Raw genomic sequence first — 18,537 nt, 5'->3', positions numbered from 1 at the left:
TGTGGTATGTGTTTGGGGAACGTAGCAGAAATTCAAAATTTTCCTACGTGTCACCAAGATCTATCTATGGAGAAACTAGCAACGAGGGGAAGGAGAGTGCATCTACATACCCTTGTAGATCGCTAAGCGGAAGCGTTCAAGTGAACGGGGTCGATGGAGTTGTACTCGTCGTGATTCAAATCACCGATGATCCTAGCGCCGAACGGACGGCACCTCCGCGTTCAACACACGTACGGAACGGAGACGTCTCCCATGCCTTGATCCAGCAAGGAGGAGGGAGAGGTTGATGGAGATCCAACAGCACGACGGCGTGGTGGAAGTAGCGGGATTCCAACAGGGCTTCGCTAAGCGCTGCGGGAGGAGGGAGATGTGTCACGGGAGGGAGAGGGAGGCGCCAGGCCTTAGGTATGATTGCTCCTCCTTTTCCCCACTATATATAGGGCCAAGAGAGAGGGGGAGGCGCAGCCCTTGCCCCTTCCTCCAAGGAAAGGGTGCGGCCAAGGGGGGGAGGAGTCCATCCTCCCCAAGGCACCTCGGAGGTGCCTTCCCCCTTTAGGACTCTCCCCTTTTTCTCTTCTCTTGGCGCATGGGCCTCTTGGGGCTGGTGCCCTTGGCCCATGTAGGCCAAGGCGCACCCCCTACAGCCCATGTGGCCCCCCGGGGCAGGTGGCCCCACCCGGTGGACCCCCCGGGACCCTTCCGGTGGTCCCGGTACAATACCGATGACCCCGAAACTTGTCCCGATGGCCGAAATAGCACTTCCTATATATAATTCTTTACCTCTGGACCATTCCGGAACTCCTCGTGACGTCCGGGATCTCATCCGGGACTCCGAACAACTTTCAGGTTACCGCATACTAATATCTCTATAACCCTAGCGTCACCGAACCTTAAGTGTGTAGACCCTACTGGTTCGGGAGACATGCAGACATGACAGAGATGACTCTCCGGTCAATAACCAACAGCGGGATCTGGATACCCATGTTGGCTCCCACATGTTCTACGATGATCTCATCGGATGAACCACGATGTCAAGGACTTAATCAATCCCGTATACAATTCCCTTTGTCTATCGGTACGATACTTGCCCGAGATTCGATCGTCGGTATCCCGATACCTTGTTCAATCTCGTTACCGGCAAGTTTCTTTACTCGTTCCGTAATACATCATCCCGTGATCAACTCCTTGATCACATTGTGCACATTATGATGATGTCCTACCGAGTGGGCCCAGAGATACCTCTCCGTTTACACGGAGTGACAAATCCCAGTCTCGATTCGTGCCAACCCAACAGGCACTTTCGGAGATACCTGTAATGCACCTTTATAGCCACCCAGTTACTTGTGATGTTTGGTACACCCAAAGCACTCCTACGGTATCCGGGAGTTGCACAATCTCATGGTCTAAGGAAATGATACTTGACATTAGAAAAGCTTTAGCATACGAACTACACGATCTTGTGCTATGCTTAGGATTGGGTCTTGTCCATCACATCATTCTCCTAATGATGTGATCCCGTTATCAATGACATCCAATATCCATGGTCAGGAAACCATAACCATCTATTGATCAACGAGCTAGTCAACTAGAGGCTTACTAGGGACATATTGTGGTCTATGTATTCACACGTGTATTACGATTTCCGGATAATACAGTTATAGCATGAATAAAAGACTATTATCATGAACAAAGAAATATAATAATAACCAATTTATTATTGCCTCTAGGGCATATTTCCAACAGTATGCACCCCGCCACCCTCCTAGGCACGGGAACGCCACCGACCGCGCCGGTCTTCGTCACACTGTCAGGTTCTTCCTCGCCTACTTCGAGCACCTCGTCGCGCTTCTGACCTAGCCACCGCTGTCGCCTCCTCAGGTCGCCGCCGCCGCTCTTTTTCCCGGTCCACGACGACTAACTCGACACCGGCCACCCCGACTCGACATCGACCATGGCGTCCCTCGCACGGCTACCTCAACCACTGCTACACCACCCTACGCTCTCGGCTACCTCGACAAATGGCACAAAGGGCTACCTTGCTTGAGCAACCTCGTCGGTTGCCACTCCAGCCATAACTTCCGCGATGCGTCGCCCGTTACGACTGTGGGGGGTGTCCGTTGGTTTGCCTTCGGATTCTTTTCCAGTCTCACCGTCTGCGTCGCTACCGTTGTTACTGCGGGGGGATATTAAGTATCGTGATTATTAGGAAAGCTAGGATAGTGTAGGATATTATTCTACCTTCCGTTGTACTTCAAGCAGATCATGTACTCACTATATATATGCCCACGAGGCTCAAGCAATACAACAACGATTCCACCAAATCCCAAATCCCTCTCTCCCTTCTAACATAGAGGATCAGAAGTTCAAGTGCCAACTTAGAAATCTGAACAACCGGCAGGCATATTTTTTCCGCCCTTCATCTTCCATTCCTCCTTTGCCTCGGATTGGCCACTTTGCCTTGAGTTGGAAGCATAGTTCTAAGAGTCAATTTTTTTCAAGAGTATATACTCCATATAGAACCCTATTTGTGGAACATGTGCACATATTTTGACCAAGGTTGTGGCTTTAAGCTTACATCATACTGTCTAGGTAAGGTGAAGTACTACACTATGATAGCAGCCAATATGGGAGGCAGATTCTCATGTCTTCATAATGCTCTACTAAGGTTAATTCGATATTTATTCAACTCGTACTTTCTACAGAAGTATACTTTTGGACTCATAATTTCATGACCCAACACATACCCAAAACCAAGAGAACACAATCAGGTTAGTTAAAAAAACAAGAAGAGAAAACGATTGACAAAAAACGACTCGTTAAAGCAATACGAATCATAGGAAAATTGACAGCATTAATCAAGATAAAATTTGCATTTCAACAAAAAAGATTAAACTTAAGGAGGAGTGCCCTTCAAATAAAAATCAGACATCTTGGCATGCATATTGTATTCTTTAGTAAAAGGCGGAAGAATAGTCCAAATCATCATCTATTTTAGAACGAAGCAAGTGCTCTGCCTTGCAAAAATGTTGTATAAATTAGGCCGAAATTCTTGTCTTTGCACTTGTAGGATCCAACAAAGGAAGCAGGATATACGCAAGTTGCATGCTAACATAATTCGACAATGATCCACTTGGTTCCTTAACTATTAATACATGATGAAGGAGCCCAAGATAATGGGCTAGATGATCAATCATGCATCAGTGTGAGAGATAAAATACCGGCAAGTTGCAACTGGGGATGCCTACATTTACCTACTCAACAACTTTTTTCCAGCAAACTATGATATTGTATGGATTAATAAGTTCATAACTCATACTCCCTCCGTTTCTTTATATAAGGTGCATTTGTTTTTTCAAAAGTCAAACGAGTGCATGTTTAACAGAGTTTTTAGAAAAATATATTAATACCCACAATATAAAATTTACATTATTTGGTCCATCATGAAGTTATTTTCATATTTTATTTATTAGGTATATAGTAGGTGTTGTTATTTTATTATATAATCCCGGTCAAACATTCAAATGGTTGACTTGCATGAAAATTAATACACCTTATATTCTGAAACGGAGGGAGGGAGTACTAGGCATGAAAATGAACAGACAAAAGGGCCTAAAAAGGCAGTTGCATTGTTGTTTGTTTTATCGGTTTTCGTCAATGAAAATCGGGGCCGAGATGTATGGTCCTTATTTTGTAAATAAAAAACCCAGAAGCAAGCTCGCATCAGTAATTACCTTCACCCCTGCTGCATCTTGACGTATTAGTTTGTTAATTCGATTACTTAGACGACTCATGTATCATGAGTCATGCATGACACTAGTTAATGAAGTGGACATGCATGTTAAACAAGTAAAAGGTGCACCACTAACGAATACAAGATCTAGCAGCCAGGTCGATCGACCCACTTGTGCATGCACAAGGAATTAAATTAAAGCCAACACTGATCTAGATGCAGTTGCAGCGCAGGTTCCTTGACGGCCCTTGGTGCCATGAAAGATGCATGATTTACTCATGGTCCTAAAAAAATAGATGCATGATACCTACGACTCCCTCAGTAACAAAGACGTATTTTATGTTTGTATCCTTTAATGCTTCATTTTAAGTCAATAAAATTCATCGTTTATAGAAATAAGTACTTCTGTTCCTAATGTAAATGAACTGCAAAAACGCTCTTACAAAGTTATACGAAGGTTGATGCACTTATTTTGGGACGGAGGGAGTAGCAGATTGACTAGATGATGAATTGAATATATATACAATTTGACGTGCGGACGTAGAGGCATCACAATTCCAATTCCCATAGTGCATGTCAATGATCGATAATGTGCATGCATCTCCAGCCACATGCATGTGAATGATCAGTTGGTGTGCGTTGATCTCGATTGATTTGGACAGTGATCTTTCCTCTTTCGCAGTTTTAATTAATTAGTCGATCGCATCGAGCCAGCGAGCGATCACCACACCATATATATCATCAGTTCACACACCAACTAGCTACAGAGCCAGCCACACATACGCCAACAGCTAATCCCTTCTTCTTCCTTCCCGCGATCGGTGAGCTCTGATCGCCATGGGCAGCGTCGCCGCCGCCGTGCAGGATGACTCCACGTCGCCGTCGGAGCTGGAGGCGGCGTTCCTCGAGCGGTGCGCGGCGTCGGGCGACGCGGCCTACGGCGAGCTGAGGGAGCTGTTGTCCCGCCTCCACGACCCGGCCACGAGGCAGGAGGCCAGGATGTTTCTCACCGGGCTCCGCCGCCGCTCCTGCTCCGACCCCGGCGGCGAGGAAGGATTCTTCCGGCGGTACGGGTTCTGCGTCCGGGAGCTGCTGCTCCACGACTCACGCTGCGGCCTCCCCATCACCACCCTCTCCTCAGGTACACCACCTCCTCTCAAACAAGCATCAAATTACCCACCCATCTCTCTCTCTCTCTCCGTCGATCATTCTCAACCACGCATCAAATGATCCGCACATCTCTCTCTCCGCCGATCGATGGATCGATCGATCATTCTCAACTAAGAAGAGAGCTAGTGAGGAATATTTCCTGTCCTTTTTATTTGTGTGTGTAGTATATTTATGTCTGGCCGTATGCATCGATTGATGCAGAGACCGAGGGTTTAACCTCTTTTTCAAAAAAGAGAGTATATTTATGTATGTTCTGTTCTTGCTGTCATTGTCTGATGACGATTAGAGGAAGGCCTAGCGAGGAATATGGATTTTTCTATGCATGTTAACAGCACCTAACCACAGCTTAAGCTAGACGGAGTCAAGTCAACCTCCAAGTCTTTACATTAGAAAACTGAGGGTTTCTTTTCTTTTTGAGGAACATTAGAAAGCTGAGGTAGCACTAATTTCCACATGATCTACCTACTGTATTTTGGCTTGGTTTACGCCAAAAAAGAGAGGAGAAATACACCATCTTTATCTCTGCAAAAATACAACCACATTGCGATCGACAAGTACACCATCTTTATCTGTTTCTGGTGGATTTTCTGAAAGATTTTGAGAGTGTGGAGATATATTTTTTTTTGGGGGGGGGGGGGGGGGGGGCTTTGTTTTTAAATTTTAGTGGAGGTTGCATTGCAAACGTCTGGTCAATCAAAAAAGATTGGGCCAGGGACAGACAAAGACAGCTGCAGCCCGTCACATTTCTGAGGCCCACGGGAAACCCCAGTTGTCCTGCCAAGCTTGAGCTGACCCCTAAAGAAAAGGACAGCAAAAAGCTTCATTGGATTGTCCCCTACAAAGAGCTTTAGTTATGGTGGATACTGAAAAATTGCATAAACTTATTAGAAACAAATCACTGCTAAATAATATCTTTTTCTTAACGAAGAATCAAGTAGACATAAAAATGTTTGACCCACACATATTTCAAAAACCATGTATTTTAGAGCATAAGATGCGCTCCTTAATTATTGTCATATACCTAGCGTGCCAATATTTAGAGGACATACACGTGGAGTAAATGCATTCTAGAATGTCACTATTATTATTTATTAAACATACACGTGGGTAACACTTTAAATTTCATCATTGTGGGGGCAAATATAGCAACATCTGATCTGGACGCGAAATGATTTTATCCACTCTATGCTAGGCTAGGATATACTGTTTGAGAATCAAATTAAAGGAGCATTGTTTCCTCGCAAAAGAATTTAGAAATTAAAAATAAAATAATAATGAATTAAACTACGTCCTGGTCGCTGAAAAAACGAGAGAGAAAACAAATATCCTGAAAGAAAATAGTGATTATTTTTGCAAATAACTAGATAGTGACTTTGAAATTCTTTGTTTGAGTGAATAGATAGTGACTTTGAACTGATATTACAGAATCTTAGTGAAGCTACGTACATTGTGATCGAGCTGTCTTTTTTTTGAGCTTTTTTCAGAAAATTTCTTTTAATTTTTATAGGGGAAAATTTTCTTTTAGGTGATGCACTCCACACGAATGGGTCAATCTCAAGATTGGGCCAGCGATTGATACAGACAGGTTCGGCCCATCATATCTTCGTGGCCCACGGCCATGAACTATCATCTACAGTAGCTTCCCACATGGGGAAAAGTGGTATAATTTGTACTACTACTTAATGATTTTTTGCCGTACAAATCTAGAGTGCACACACGTTGGCTTAAAGTTCAACGTCACTGCTACAAAAATGGCTTCTACAAAATGTAAAAAAACGGTTGATGCAAAAAAATGTGAAAAATGGTTGATGAAAAATGTCCATGAGTTAATAAGATGTATTTCACACGTGGAGAACACTCCTAATTAATATATTTTTGGTTTGTGAATGTTGACACTGGGACAATTATATTATTGAATTCGTCAAGGGTGAAAATGAAAAGGAAGAAGCGATCTATAAAATTGCCTATCTATCCCTCTCTCGGTCAAATTATCCATCTATCTATCTCTCGACCAATCGGTCCTTCTTAACAAACAAGCTATCAACTGAGAAGAATTTCCATCTTTTATTTGTCTATATGTGTTTGTTTTGTCTTTGCTATCATAGTCGGTGACAATGAGAGTCCATGGCCCGGTGATGGATTTTTTTTCTATCCATGCTACTAACAACTAACCAAAACCTTCTAGGCGAGCCAACCTTCAAGTCTTACTTGCAGTTTTTGCGATAAGTACTCATGGTGTGTCACAAAAAAATATAGTTATTTTTCACAAGTAAATTGTTGTCATACGTATTGTGTACCAAGAATAAGAATTTGCATAAACTGGCCTCAAAACATTTCCCTGCTAAATTATATGTATAAAATCTTGTGGAACGTCGACATAATTTGGGCAGCTCTCATTTTCTTCAAAAGAAATCAGATGGATATTCAAGAATTCTATAATTATCAAAATGAAAACGACAATGAAGCACGTGAGACACACGGTAGTGAACTAGTTGTTCTTTTAGCATAAGGGGTGCTCTTTAATTATTGGTTGCGTAACCAGCATGCACGTGACTTGCGAAGTTAATGTTATCTACAATGTCACTGCTATACTGAAATCGGCACATTGTTGCGTGTAATGGGGCCATGTGTTAATTAGGTACACATCGCACGTGGAAAACATTGTTGGCTTCATTGTTGTGGGGATGAATATGACGACATATGATGTAGAAGACAAATGATATTATCCACATAAGTGAGTTGTCAATTGTCATACACGTGACTTACCAAGTTAATGCATGCTAACATGTCATTGTTATAGATGGTCTATTCAAGTCAACGCGTTATTGCGTGTAACGGGGCCATGTGTCGACTAGGTACACTTCACACGTCAAAAAAACGCCATTAATTTTGATTGTCAAATATAGCAACACACACTCAATAATTTTATCCGCATACATGGTTCATCAAGAGTCATGCATCAACTCTTGATTACCTTTGGTATCAAGATCAACACATGAGGAAAATAATTCATAATTTTCCCGAGTGAAAGATAACTATTCATATTAAATTTAATCAATTTTCTCAGGGCAAACTAAAATATGTACGTTAGTTAGTGGTTCATGGCAAGTCAAAGTTGAAATTATTTCTTGTCCCATCTCCTACTCATTTTACGGCAATGACGGCGAAGACAAGAAAGAAGTCATGAAACTCCCATGCACCGCACATGGGCACTGAAAAATGGCGCCATATATACATCTTTACAACATTTTCGCCATCAGAAACAAAAGTCATGGATTGAGTTCACGTGGGTGTCCATTTCCGTCATCGAAAAATGTAACTCATGGGAGCAAAAGTCACACACCAATAATACATATACATACACACCAATCCCATGGACCATATGTTAGAAGATCCATATATATAATGATCCGCGGAATTCGAGGAAGAAAGTGCAAAATGAAAGATAAGAGAAAGCTATGTAGCACCAACTTTGTGGCTCACCTAACCCACAATCATCATGTGGTTTCAATGTTTTCAAAAGCCATGGCCTCGTAATAATAATGATAATTACAGCAGCATTATTGCGCTAAAAATATCCATAGCCGCATGATAAATTTGAAATTTGAAATAAATATTATTGTAATGTTGAAAAGAAGAAAAAAACCATTTGCAGCCTCAGAAAACTCTCGAGCAAAAATGAGTTGCTGCTGGTGTCACAGGATCTCCGAGTAAATAGGAACTGACGGTTGTGCCCTCGTCGTCCACGGCGACGACGTCTAGTCCCTTCGCCCCGCCTCCACGGGCCCCTATATATCCAGCCGGCCTCCTCTCCGCCATTGCTGTCCACCTCATTGACCTCACACCTCACCTCCTGCTCCTCCCACTCCCGCTCGAACCTCGCATCCAGAGCCATCCGGCCCGGTCCGTCGAGGGGAATGGCTGCGGCGGCGGCGGACGTGGAGGCGTTCCTGGCGACGTGCGCGGCGTCGGGCGACGCGGCGTACGGCGCCGCCAAGGCCGTGCTGGAGCGGCTCGACGCGCCGGCCACGCGCGCCGAGGCCAGGCGGCTCCTGGGCGCCGTGCGACGGCGCTTCGCCGCCGGTGGCCCCGCGGCCGGCCTCGAGTGCTTCCGCACCTTCCACTTCCGCATCCACGACGTCGTGCTCGACCCCCACCTCCAAGGTCCCTCCTTTTTCCTCCCCCGACCCGCACAGGAAAAAATATATTGTAAATCTGCCGCCATTGGTGGGTTCGGCGGTCTCGGCGCCGGAATCTCGCGGCCCGGTGGGCAATCACGGCTCGATCCGGTTACCGCCGCCGGAAATCCCAGTTTCTTGGCAAGATATATTCCCCCTGTTTTTATTATTAGGGTGTGTCTAGGGCACATCTAGACGTGCTCTAGTTATTGCACATCTAAGCGAGTGAATCAAGCATAAAGAGGAAAAGAAAAAAGAAAAAGAAAATATCCACATGAATCTCAACATAAGATCAATGACATAGGACTTAGATGTGCAATACTTATAGCACATCTAGATGTGCTTTAGCAAAACTGTTATTATTATTAGTGACTACTCCTAAGTAGGAGTAGATTTTTGCGCTGCCACCGCTTGCTAAGTGCAGTGCTATCATCAGCAATAGGCTAACAAAAAACAAATAAAGCAAGGATCCAGTTTTGCCAAGAATCCGATTATCCACCCACCCATTGGGGAGGGAGGAGAGGATAACATTATTACATTACTTAAACAGCACACACGACAACGATCTTGTTTGTTTGTTGCCATGCCTATCGGATCCTTTGGGAAACCGTGTAGCCCATGTGGCCACTGGCCACCACTGCCTCATACAGTTGCCTGCTGTAAGCTTAGCCTTAGGTGTCCCTGGGAGGATTCGGTCCCCATGCTCTTCATCCGGGGAGCAGCTTGCCTCGGTTAATTTGGACACTCTCCGTTTGTCCCTTTTATCAAGTGGGAAATGCCTTTCGTCAAGTGCTTCCGATTCAGGATTTGCTGCTGGATAATAATCTTAATGGATTGTGACGTGCCTCCTTGCACGGGGCTTTGATTTGATAGTATATCTCACGGAATCGGCGGTCTGGGAGCCGGAATCTCGCGGTCCGGTGGAAAATTACGGGCTCGATCCGGTTACTGCAGTCAGTAATTTTTGTTCTTGCTGTCAGTAAATTGGTTCGGTGATAAAGCATTTGCCTAGCTCAGTTGATACTACTTATTAAATTGTCATTATTGGCAGCTCAGTGGAGAGTATTATTGTGTTATCGCCATACTAGCAAACACACCGAAGATCTGACTTTGTGTGCCCAGTGACTGAGACACCAATTGGAAGGAAAACGATTACATTATTGATTAAATAACAAGGGCACAACTATGTGTGGATTGTATAGTATATAGCACAAAAGCATCTCGTTTGTTGCGATGTGTATGGGATATTTCAGAATCGGCGTATCCTGTGATTGCGCTGGAGTGCTGACCATGTGGCCGTTGCGTGATGTTGTTCGCTGCTGCAAGCTAGTGTAAAGTGTCCCTGGAAGGATATACTATACATCTATATTTATGTATGTACAATGATTCGGTCCCCATGCTCCTTATCCAGGGAGCAGCTTGTCTCGGTTGCTGAGTAATTTAGGCTGTCCGTGTGGCTCTTTTATCAAATGGGAAATGCCTTTCTTCATCTGTGTGACATGTTTCGGTTCAGGATTTGCTGTTGGACAATCTTAAGTTAATATATCTGATCCTGGGCACCTTTTTGAGAGATTCCTCAATCATTAAGTATATAATATATACGTGTACAATTTAGAAACAGGGAGACATTTTTTAATAGGTCAGAATTCAAATTGAGTCAGACCTAAGAACTACTGGGGAATTGGGGATGGTTAGCTAGTTGCATTCAGATATATGGCTTCAGTTGGACCACATTGGTCTGTTCAACACTTACTAACTTATTGGCTTGTGGAGGTATGATAAAAAGATTAAGGGAAACACATATGAGATTAGAACAGCCTGAGGCATTGGCGAAATGATTCATTTAAAGGAGTATTTTGATGGCCTTACTCCTAGACATTTCTACTGCATGTCAGAATTTAGAAGAGAAAGGTTATCCATTTTTCTATTTATTTGGCAGAACAAACCTGCCCACCACCTCCTATCATAGTAAGAATAAAAACATGACAGTTGAACCTGAGATACTTATTGCCATAACCACTAAAATATAGCATACATACAACATGTCTCTAGTTAAGTAATATTGTATATAGATTGACGTAGCCTTTGCACTGGAACAGCTATGATTTTACAAGATTCTCAATTACCTGAAGTCTGGACCTGACACGATTGTTAATGTTTTTGTGTATAAGTTGTCGTCTTTAGTTGGCACACTAGTAAAAGCTTTCCCAGTTCACTATGCATTAACTTTTTCCTTAGCAAGCATCTATTGTTTGGTTTTCATATCTTGACAAATTTATCAATTGCTTCTAGGGTTCCAACAAAGAAAGAAGCTAACAATGATGGAGATACCCAGCATTTTTATTCCAGAAGATTGGTCATTCACTTTCTATGAGGGTCTCAATCGGCACCCAGATTCCATCTTCAGGGATAAGACAGTGGCAGAGCTGGGATGTGGCAATGGTTGGATATCTATTGCACTTGCAGAGAAGTGGTGCCCTTCGAAGGTTGGTACCTCATGTTCTGTGGATATTTATCGTATCTTCTTTGTTGCAATAGTGGGACCTCTAGCAGTTAGAAAATTACTCAGGTCACTTAATATAAAACTTTAGGCGCGTGCCAGTCTGCTGGTGGTCTAATTTGCTTGGTATACCTGGTAAAATAATACCTGTTGAGCATATTGCTTTCAAACTTTGAGCAAGGCACTACCACTACATATTATTTCTACGATGCTGAACAATCGCTCTCCTTTGAAAGGAAGAAAAACAAGAATGACATGCTCCTTAGTAGTTTGAGCCACACATATAAGTGAATCAAATTAGTTTGCAGTCAGCTTGAGATTAACTTACTTGAGCATTATTTGTTCTTTTGAAGGTCTATGGTTTGGATATAAACCCAAGAGCTATCAAGATTGCATGGATAAATCTTTACTTGAATGCACTAGACGATGATGGTCTCCCAATCTACGACGCAGAGGGGAAAACATTGCTTGACAGAGTTGAATTCTATGAATCTGATCTTCTTTCTTACTGTAGAGATAACAAGATAGAACTTGATCGCATTGTGGGATGCATACCACAGGTATGGTCAGGTTTTACCAATTTTTTGTGAAAGGGCATTATAGTCGATCAGAACTTAACGAAAATGCCCTTAATGTCTGCCTTTCAGATTCTTAACCCCAATCCAGAGGCGATGTCAAAGATTGTAACTGAAAATTCAAGTGAGGAGTTCTTGTACTCATTGAGCAACTACTGTGCTCTTCAGGTAAGTTGAGATATGTCTTCTATTTAAACTTGAGTCATTCAGTTTACCTGTTACTAAATGGTTACTCATGTCAGAGTCCCCAAATCTATTTATTTTTTCTCAAACAACAAAAGGAAAAGAAAACTTCTAAATTGTATCCCATGCAAGGACTTTTGGATCGATGAAACATATAGTTTTGGAAGTCTACTTAGCAATGTTTGCTCATAATCTGCTTACAAAATATGCTTTTGAGCATTTCTTTTTCCTTCTAAGCATGTGGTCCTACCTTTACATAAGAAAATGAAGTTTTGGTAGAAATAATGTATGCTTTGCTTTGTACTTACGACATGGTTCCACCAGTATAATCAATTTAACTCTAGGTAGTTAGGAACCTAGGATGGAGAGCACTAGCAGTATATAATATATATTGATAGGGGTTAGCAGACCAAATCCTGGGTACTAGGATTACTTGTTTCGGTAGTAATCTGTAATAGAATTCCACCTCAAGTTCCACCTATTGCATAATTTTTGGTCTTACAACCTGTATGGACAAACACGGTCAGCACCCCAGTCTTTCCTATAAAAAATGGCTGATGGAATATGGAAATTATTAGCAGCACTTTTAGCCTGTTAAAATTTTCCTTTCCTAAAAGAATGACAATTCTTATGCCATGATGTTACACTGCATTACTCAAGTCAATCTTTGTTACTATGGCTGAATGTACTGTTCTAGCTTCCTATTGTTAATTTTGCTTGTTTGTGAACTTACTGCATCCAGGGCTTTGTTGAGGACCAATTTGGCCTCGGGTTGATTGCTCGTGCTGTTGAAGAAGGGATATCTGTGATAAAGCCTAGTGGTCTTATGGTATTCAACATGGGAGGCCGGCCAGGACAAGGTGTCTGTGAGCGCCTATTTCTACGCCGTGGATTTCGCATCAATAAGCTCTGGCAAACAAAAATTATGCAGGTAGCAATGCTTTGACTAACTAGATGTTAACTAATCCCAGTGTTTTTCCATGCCAGCATTACATACTGGTTAGCGAAAATATGCTCTTCATGTTGCATACAATATTTAGCTGGGCCTAGAATTTTCATCTACTCCTAGCTTACATTTTTATATTACAAGGCCATTTTTTGTTAAGGATCATTACCAACTAGTTGGGTCTTTGCAGGCTGCCGACACAGACATCTCTGCTTTAGTTGAAATTGAGAAAAATAGCCGACATCGATTCGAGTTCTTTATGGATCTTGTTGGGGATCAGCCTGTGTGTGCACGCACAGCATGGGCATACATGAAATCCGGTGGCCGCATTTCACATGCTTTGTCTGTGTATAGCTGTCAACTTCGCCAGCCCAACCAGGTACCTATGCTCTCTGATTACATTTGTTAAAACAATAATATAATGGCAGGAATAGTACTAATTTGGAGAATTTCAGGTGAAGAAAATATTTGAGTTCCTTAAAGACGGATTCCATGAAGTCAGCAGCTCCCTCGATTTGTCCTTCGATGACGATTCTGTTGCTGATGAAAAAATTCCTTTCCTAGCATACCTAGCTAGTTTCTTGCAAGAGAACACATCTAATCCTTGTGAGCCTCCAGCTGGATGTTTAAATTTCCGGAATCTTGTTGCTGGATTTATGAAGAGTTACCACCACATCCCGTTAACTCCTGACGTAAGACTTGGTGTTTATTCCTGTGCAATTATGTTTGCTTACTAGAAATTCACAAGATCAACCTATTTGGTGCTTCTCACTTATGCTTCATGTGACACTCCTTTTTCTTTGCTGGTGCAACAGAATGTTGTTGTGTTCCCATCCCGTGCTGTTGCTATAGAAAATGCTCTTCGATTGTTCTCACCGGGACTTGCAATTGTTGATGAACACCTAACCAGACACTTGCCCAAGCAATGGTTAACATCTTTAGCAATTGAGGTACTTCAATCAATCCTCCCTTCCTCTTTCTGTGTGTTTGGAACTGTGGAAATACATGTCTGTTCTGTGAAGAAAAAATTATGCTGACAAGAATTTTGATGTTATTGCCCCTCTTTTAAATTTCAGGAAAGTAACCATGCTAAAGACACAGTAACTGTAATAGAAGCACCACGCCAATCAGATCTGCTGATTGAGTTGATCAGGAAACTGAAGCCTCAGGTTGTTGTTACTGGCATGGCTCAGTTTGAGGCTATCACCAGTGCTGCTTTCGTGAACTTATTAAGCGTAACGAAAGATGTTGGTTCCCGATTATTACTAGATATTTCAGAACATCTGGAATTGTCTAGTCTGCCAAGCTCAAATGGTGTATTGAAATATCTTGCTGGGAAGACCCTGCCTTCACATGCTGCTATATTGTGTGGCTTAGTAAAGAATCAGGTGCGTGTAACTTTACCACAGCGATTAATGTCCATTGATTCACATATTATGTTATATCCATCCGCCTGGAACTGTAATTGAACTTTTGGTGCATTCTTATATTTACTTTAGAAACACTGTTTAAATGTACTCATTTGTGTTTGCTTCATCTTACTTGCAGGTTTATTCTGATCTGGAAGTTGCTTTTGCTATTTCTGAAGATCCAACTGTTTATAAGGCGTTGTCACAGACTATTGAGCTATTGGAAGGACATACTTCTGTGATCAGCCAGCACTATTATGGTTGTCTTTTCCATGAGCTGCTGGCATTTCAAATTGGTGACCGGCATCCACAACAAGAGGTAAACATGGCTTGCCTCTTCCAGTTCTCCATCTCACTCAGTTCTGAGCACAAGATGTCGAATGGCCTGTTTAAGTGGACACTCCCCTCAGCACGGGAAAGCTAGTCCATGAATTTGGATTAGTGCCCTCTTAGCTGGGTACTATGATTACGCCACAATGAGCTCCTCAGTATGTTTGGTTTATGTCTTCATCTTTTCCCTCTAATTTTTCGTTGCTCTTTTTCAGAGAGAACCTGCAGAAGCAATCTCTAAGGAGATGATAGGGTTTTCAAGTTCAGCTATGTCCACCCTAGAAGGAGCTGAGCTTTTCGTTCCTGGTTCCAAGGAATCCGGTGTCATACATATGGATCTGGATCGCAGCTTCTTGCCAGTACCTTCTGCAGTAAACGCCTCCATTTTTGAAAGTTTTGTTCGTCAGAACATCACTGATTCTGAAACCGATGTCCGTTCCAGCATCCAGCAGCTGGTGAAAGATAGCTATGGTTTTGCAGCAGACAGTGGTTCTGAAATTATATACGGGAACACCTGTCTTGCACTCTTCAACAAGCTTGTTCTTTGCTGCATGCAAGAACAGGGCACCTTGCTTTTCCCCTTGGGCACCAATGGGCATTATGTCAACGCAGCAAAGTTTGTGAATGCAACTACCTTGACTATTCCAACAAAGGCAGATTCAGGCTTCAAGATCGAACCAAGTGCCCTAGCCGACACACTAGAGAAGGTGTCTCAGCCGTGGGTCTATATTTCTGGTCCCACAGTTAACCCTACTGGCTTTCTGTACAGTGATGATGATATAGCACAGTTGCTATCTGTCTGTGCGAAATACGGAGCTAGGGTACTGATAGATACCTCCTCCTCTGGTCTGGAGTTCCAAGCCACTGGCTGTAGCCAATGGAATTTGGAACAATGTCTTTCTAATGTGAAGTCTTCAAAGCCCTCGTTCTCTGTTGTCCTGCTCGGAGAGCTGTCCTTTGAGCTGACCACGGCCGGGCTTGACTTTGGGTTTCTGATCATGAGCGACTCGTTCTTGGTTGACACATTTTACAGTTTCCCAAGCTTGAGTCGACCACACAGCACGTTGAAGTACACTTTCAGGAAACTGTTGGGCCTTAAGAACCAGAAGGATCAGCATTTTTCTGATCTCATCGTTGAGCAGAAGGAGACGCTGAAGAATCGTGCTGATCACCTGATCAAGGTTAGCCTTTTGCGATATTCTGTGCTGTCCTCTCAATTTTCTTCCGCTCATCAGCTCTTCCCCCTTTAGTTTGTACATAAAAAATTGGTAGAAACCTTAGGCCAGTCTGAGTTTCTTGAGTTCTCAGCAGTAAATGCGTCAAACACTTGGACGTACAAAATGTTAAACTGCAACTAGCTTTTTTTTAGAAAAGGAGGATGACCCCCGGCCTCTGCATAAACTGCAACTAGCTAGACACTTACAGTCTTGGACATACTTTTGCAGCTGTAAGAACTGATTTCGCTAGGCATTTCTGACATATTCTTCTCTTGTTTTATTTTCCTGTGATGTGATGAACAGACACTTGAGAGCTGTGGCTGGGACGCCGCGGGCTGCCATGGAGGCATCTCGATGCTGGCGAAGCCAACCGCCTACATTGGCAAATCGCTAAAGGTGGACGGCTTCGAGGGCAAGCTCGACGGCCACAACATCAGGGAAGCCCTCCTGAGGTCCACTGGGCTGTGCATAAGCAGCAGCGCCTGGACCGGGGTGCCAGACTACTGCCGGTTCAGCTTCGCTTTGGAGAGTAGCGAGTTCGACCGGGCGATGGAGTGCATCGCCCGGTTCAGGGAGCTGGTCCTGGGAGGCAGTCCTCAGGTGAATGGTAGCAACTAGGATTGTTGGGGTGGGTCAAATGGGTGAAGAAAAACTGTAAAACCTGAAGAGATGAGATGTAACCAACTCTTATCTTTCTTTACCTGTTTGAAATACTTTGTTTCAAATCGAAATGGAATAAAAGCACGTAATCTCTGATGTAAATGTATTTGGCCATTGGCTTCTTGTGCTCTGAAGAATGTACTGCATGTTTACTTTTAATCAGAAGATGATTTGTTTTGTACCTTTTTCTTTCAGCGTAGTGGTGTTGGATATAATTAACCAAAGAAAAAGGAAGACCTGTAGGTACATCTTTTTACTTGTTTGATGAAGAACATAGCAATAGTTTTTGAAAAACTCAAAACAAATTCAGAGTACGACCGTTGTGTTGCAGAGTTAAAAAATGACTACTGTGTCCCATTTTGATTTTTTGATTTAACGAATTGGGAAAAATGACATTTTTGTTTGAAATGAAGAAAAGTAAAAACTTTTGAAGTTATAATCCATTGAGTTTTGACGGGATACAAACCAGAATGACACCCAACGATGATGGAGCTGAGCTCATCAGAGAAAGTGTTGTTTAGCTGAAAGTGACATTCTGCTCCCAGGTTCAAATGCAGCCGGGTGAACAGTGAATTTTGAATTTTTTTTAATGAAAAATCAAACAATTCCGAAATTCTTTAGACAAACATTCTTGAGTGTTCTCCCTACCGATGATTTTTTGTAAAGAGATCACGTTCATGATGATTTGGTAAAAATAACAAAACAAGCAGCCCAAAATTACTGCTTCAAAAACTGAGTTTTTTTTTCCAGAGTACCGATTTTGAATATATTTTTTTATCTTGAGCACGTTGAATGTTATATTTTCACGAAATTTTACACGAGAGTAAAACATTCATCGCCTAGGAAGTAGGAGACGGCCCAGCTATCGCTCAGGAAGTTGTTGAGGCTGAGCCGATAGTGTGCTCGCCAAGGATGCTTACGATGGCGGTCTCTCTCGTCCGTGGCAACGAACACTTGCCTGTCAGTGGACACGTTGACGGTGTCGTGTGCCATGTTGGCTAGGTAGTTGGCTTGCAGCACCATGTCTGACTTGACTCCCATATTTTGTCGTATGGATCGTCAGGGTACCTGATCAACAATGATCATCATGTCATGGTTTTTTAAGAACTATAACTGATTATGATCAAAACCGCACATCTTTTACACTTTGTTCCTCTTCTTGTGTCTATCTCGCGATTGTTAATTGGTGTTGTAAATGCAATATATTTGTTCTTAATAGGGAGGGGACATTGACCCCCTACCCTTTGTGTAGAGAGAATTGGGCTAGTGCTAACAATGATCACCACCCTCGTTGGCCTAATCATCGTAGGATGCATACCTGAGGCAAGACTCGCCGTGGCCCAGAAAGCTATTTAGGTTCATCCGGTAGGTCAGCTCGCCAAGGGTGCCTACGACGGTGGTCTGCGTCACCTTCTCTGATGGCCTCTCATACAGACACTGGCTTGTCGGTGGACACGTTGACGGTGCGACGCGCCTCGTTGACTAGGTAGTTGATTATCTTTGATCTGGTTTCTGTTGTCTAACTTTTCCCCAAGGGTGACCCTAGGTATCGAACCCATGGGAAGTTGTACTAATAGACATGGATTCAGGCAAGCTATTGTTGTCGTTAGAAGTTCCAATTTCCCGGACAAAAAATCGC

The 18,537-nt window shown here is 42.9% G+C and overlaps 1 protein-coding gene across 3 annotated transcripts; it reads left to right on the top strand.

Annotated features, from left to right (window-relative positions):
- The first annotated feature begins 4,490 nt into the window (after positions 1–4,490).
- On the top strand, positions 4,491–17,079 carry LOC123185184 (methionine S-methyltransferase). Of its 3 annotated transcripts, XM_044597163.1 has the most exons (13): positions 4,491–4,871; positions 6,426–6,485; positions 11,371–11,564; positions 11,932–12,138; positions 12,226–12,321; positions 13,079–13,267; positions 13,473–13,661; positions 13,738–13,974; positions 14,098–14,232; positions 14,359–14,670; positions 14,831–15,010; positions 15,237–16,202; positions 16,542–17,079. In XM_044597163.1, exons 1-13 carry the CDS (start codon positions 4,568–4,570, stop codon positions 16,854–16,856), a joined length of 3,384 nt encoding a protein of 1,127 aa, XP_044453098.1. In that variant the 5' UTR covers positions 4,491–4,567; the 3' UTR covers positions 16,857–17,079. The 3 variants fall into 3 exon arrangements, with proteins under 3 accessions (XP_044453098.1, XP_044453103.1, XP_044453109.1); XM_044597168.1 differs by lacking the exon at positions 6,426–6,485; XM_044597174.1 differs by lacking the exons at positions 4,491–4,871; positions 6,426–6,485 and adding an exon at positions 8,717–9,064.
- Positions 17,080–18,537: the final 1,458 nt, after the last annotated feature.

Source organism: Triticum aestivum, chromosome 1A (assembly GCF_018294505.1).
Source record: "Triticum aestivum cultivar Chinese Spring chromosome 1A, IWGSC CS RefSeq v2.1, whole genome shotgun sequence".
Classification (NCBI taxonomy): Eukaryota; Viridiplantae; Streptophyta; class Magnoliopsida; order Poales; family Poaceae; genus Triticum; species Triticum aestivum.
The sequence above is the reverse complement of the archived record's forward strand: the minus strand, read 5'-3'. Positions and strand labels throughout refer to the sequence as shown.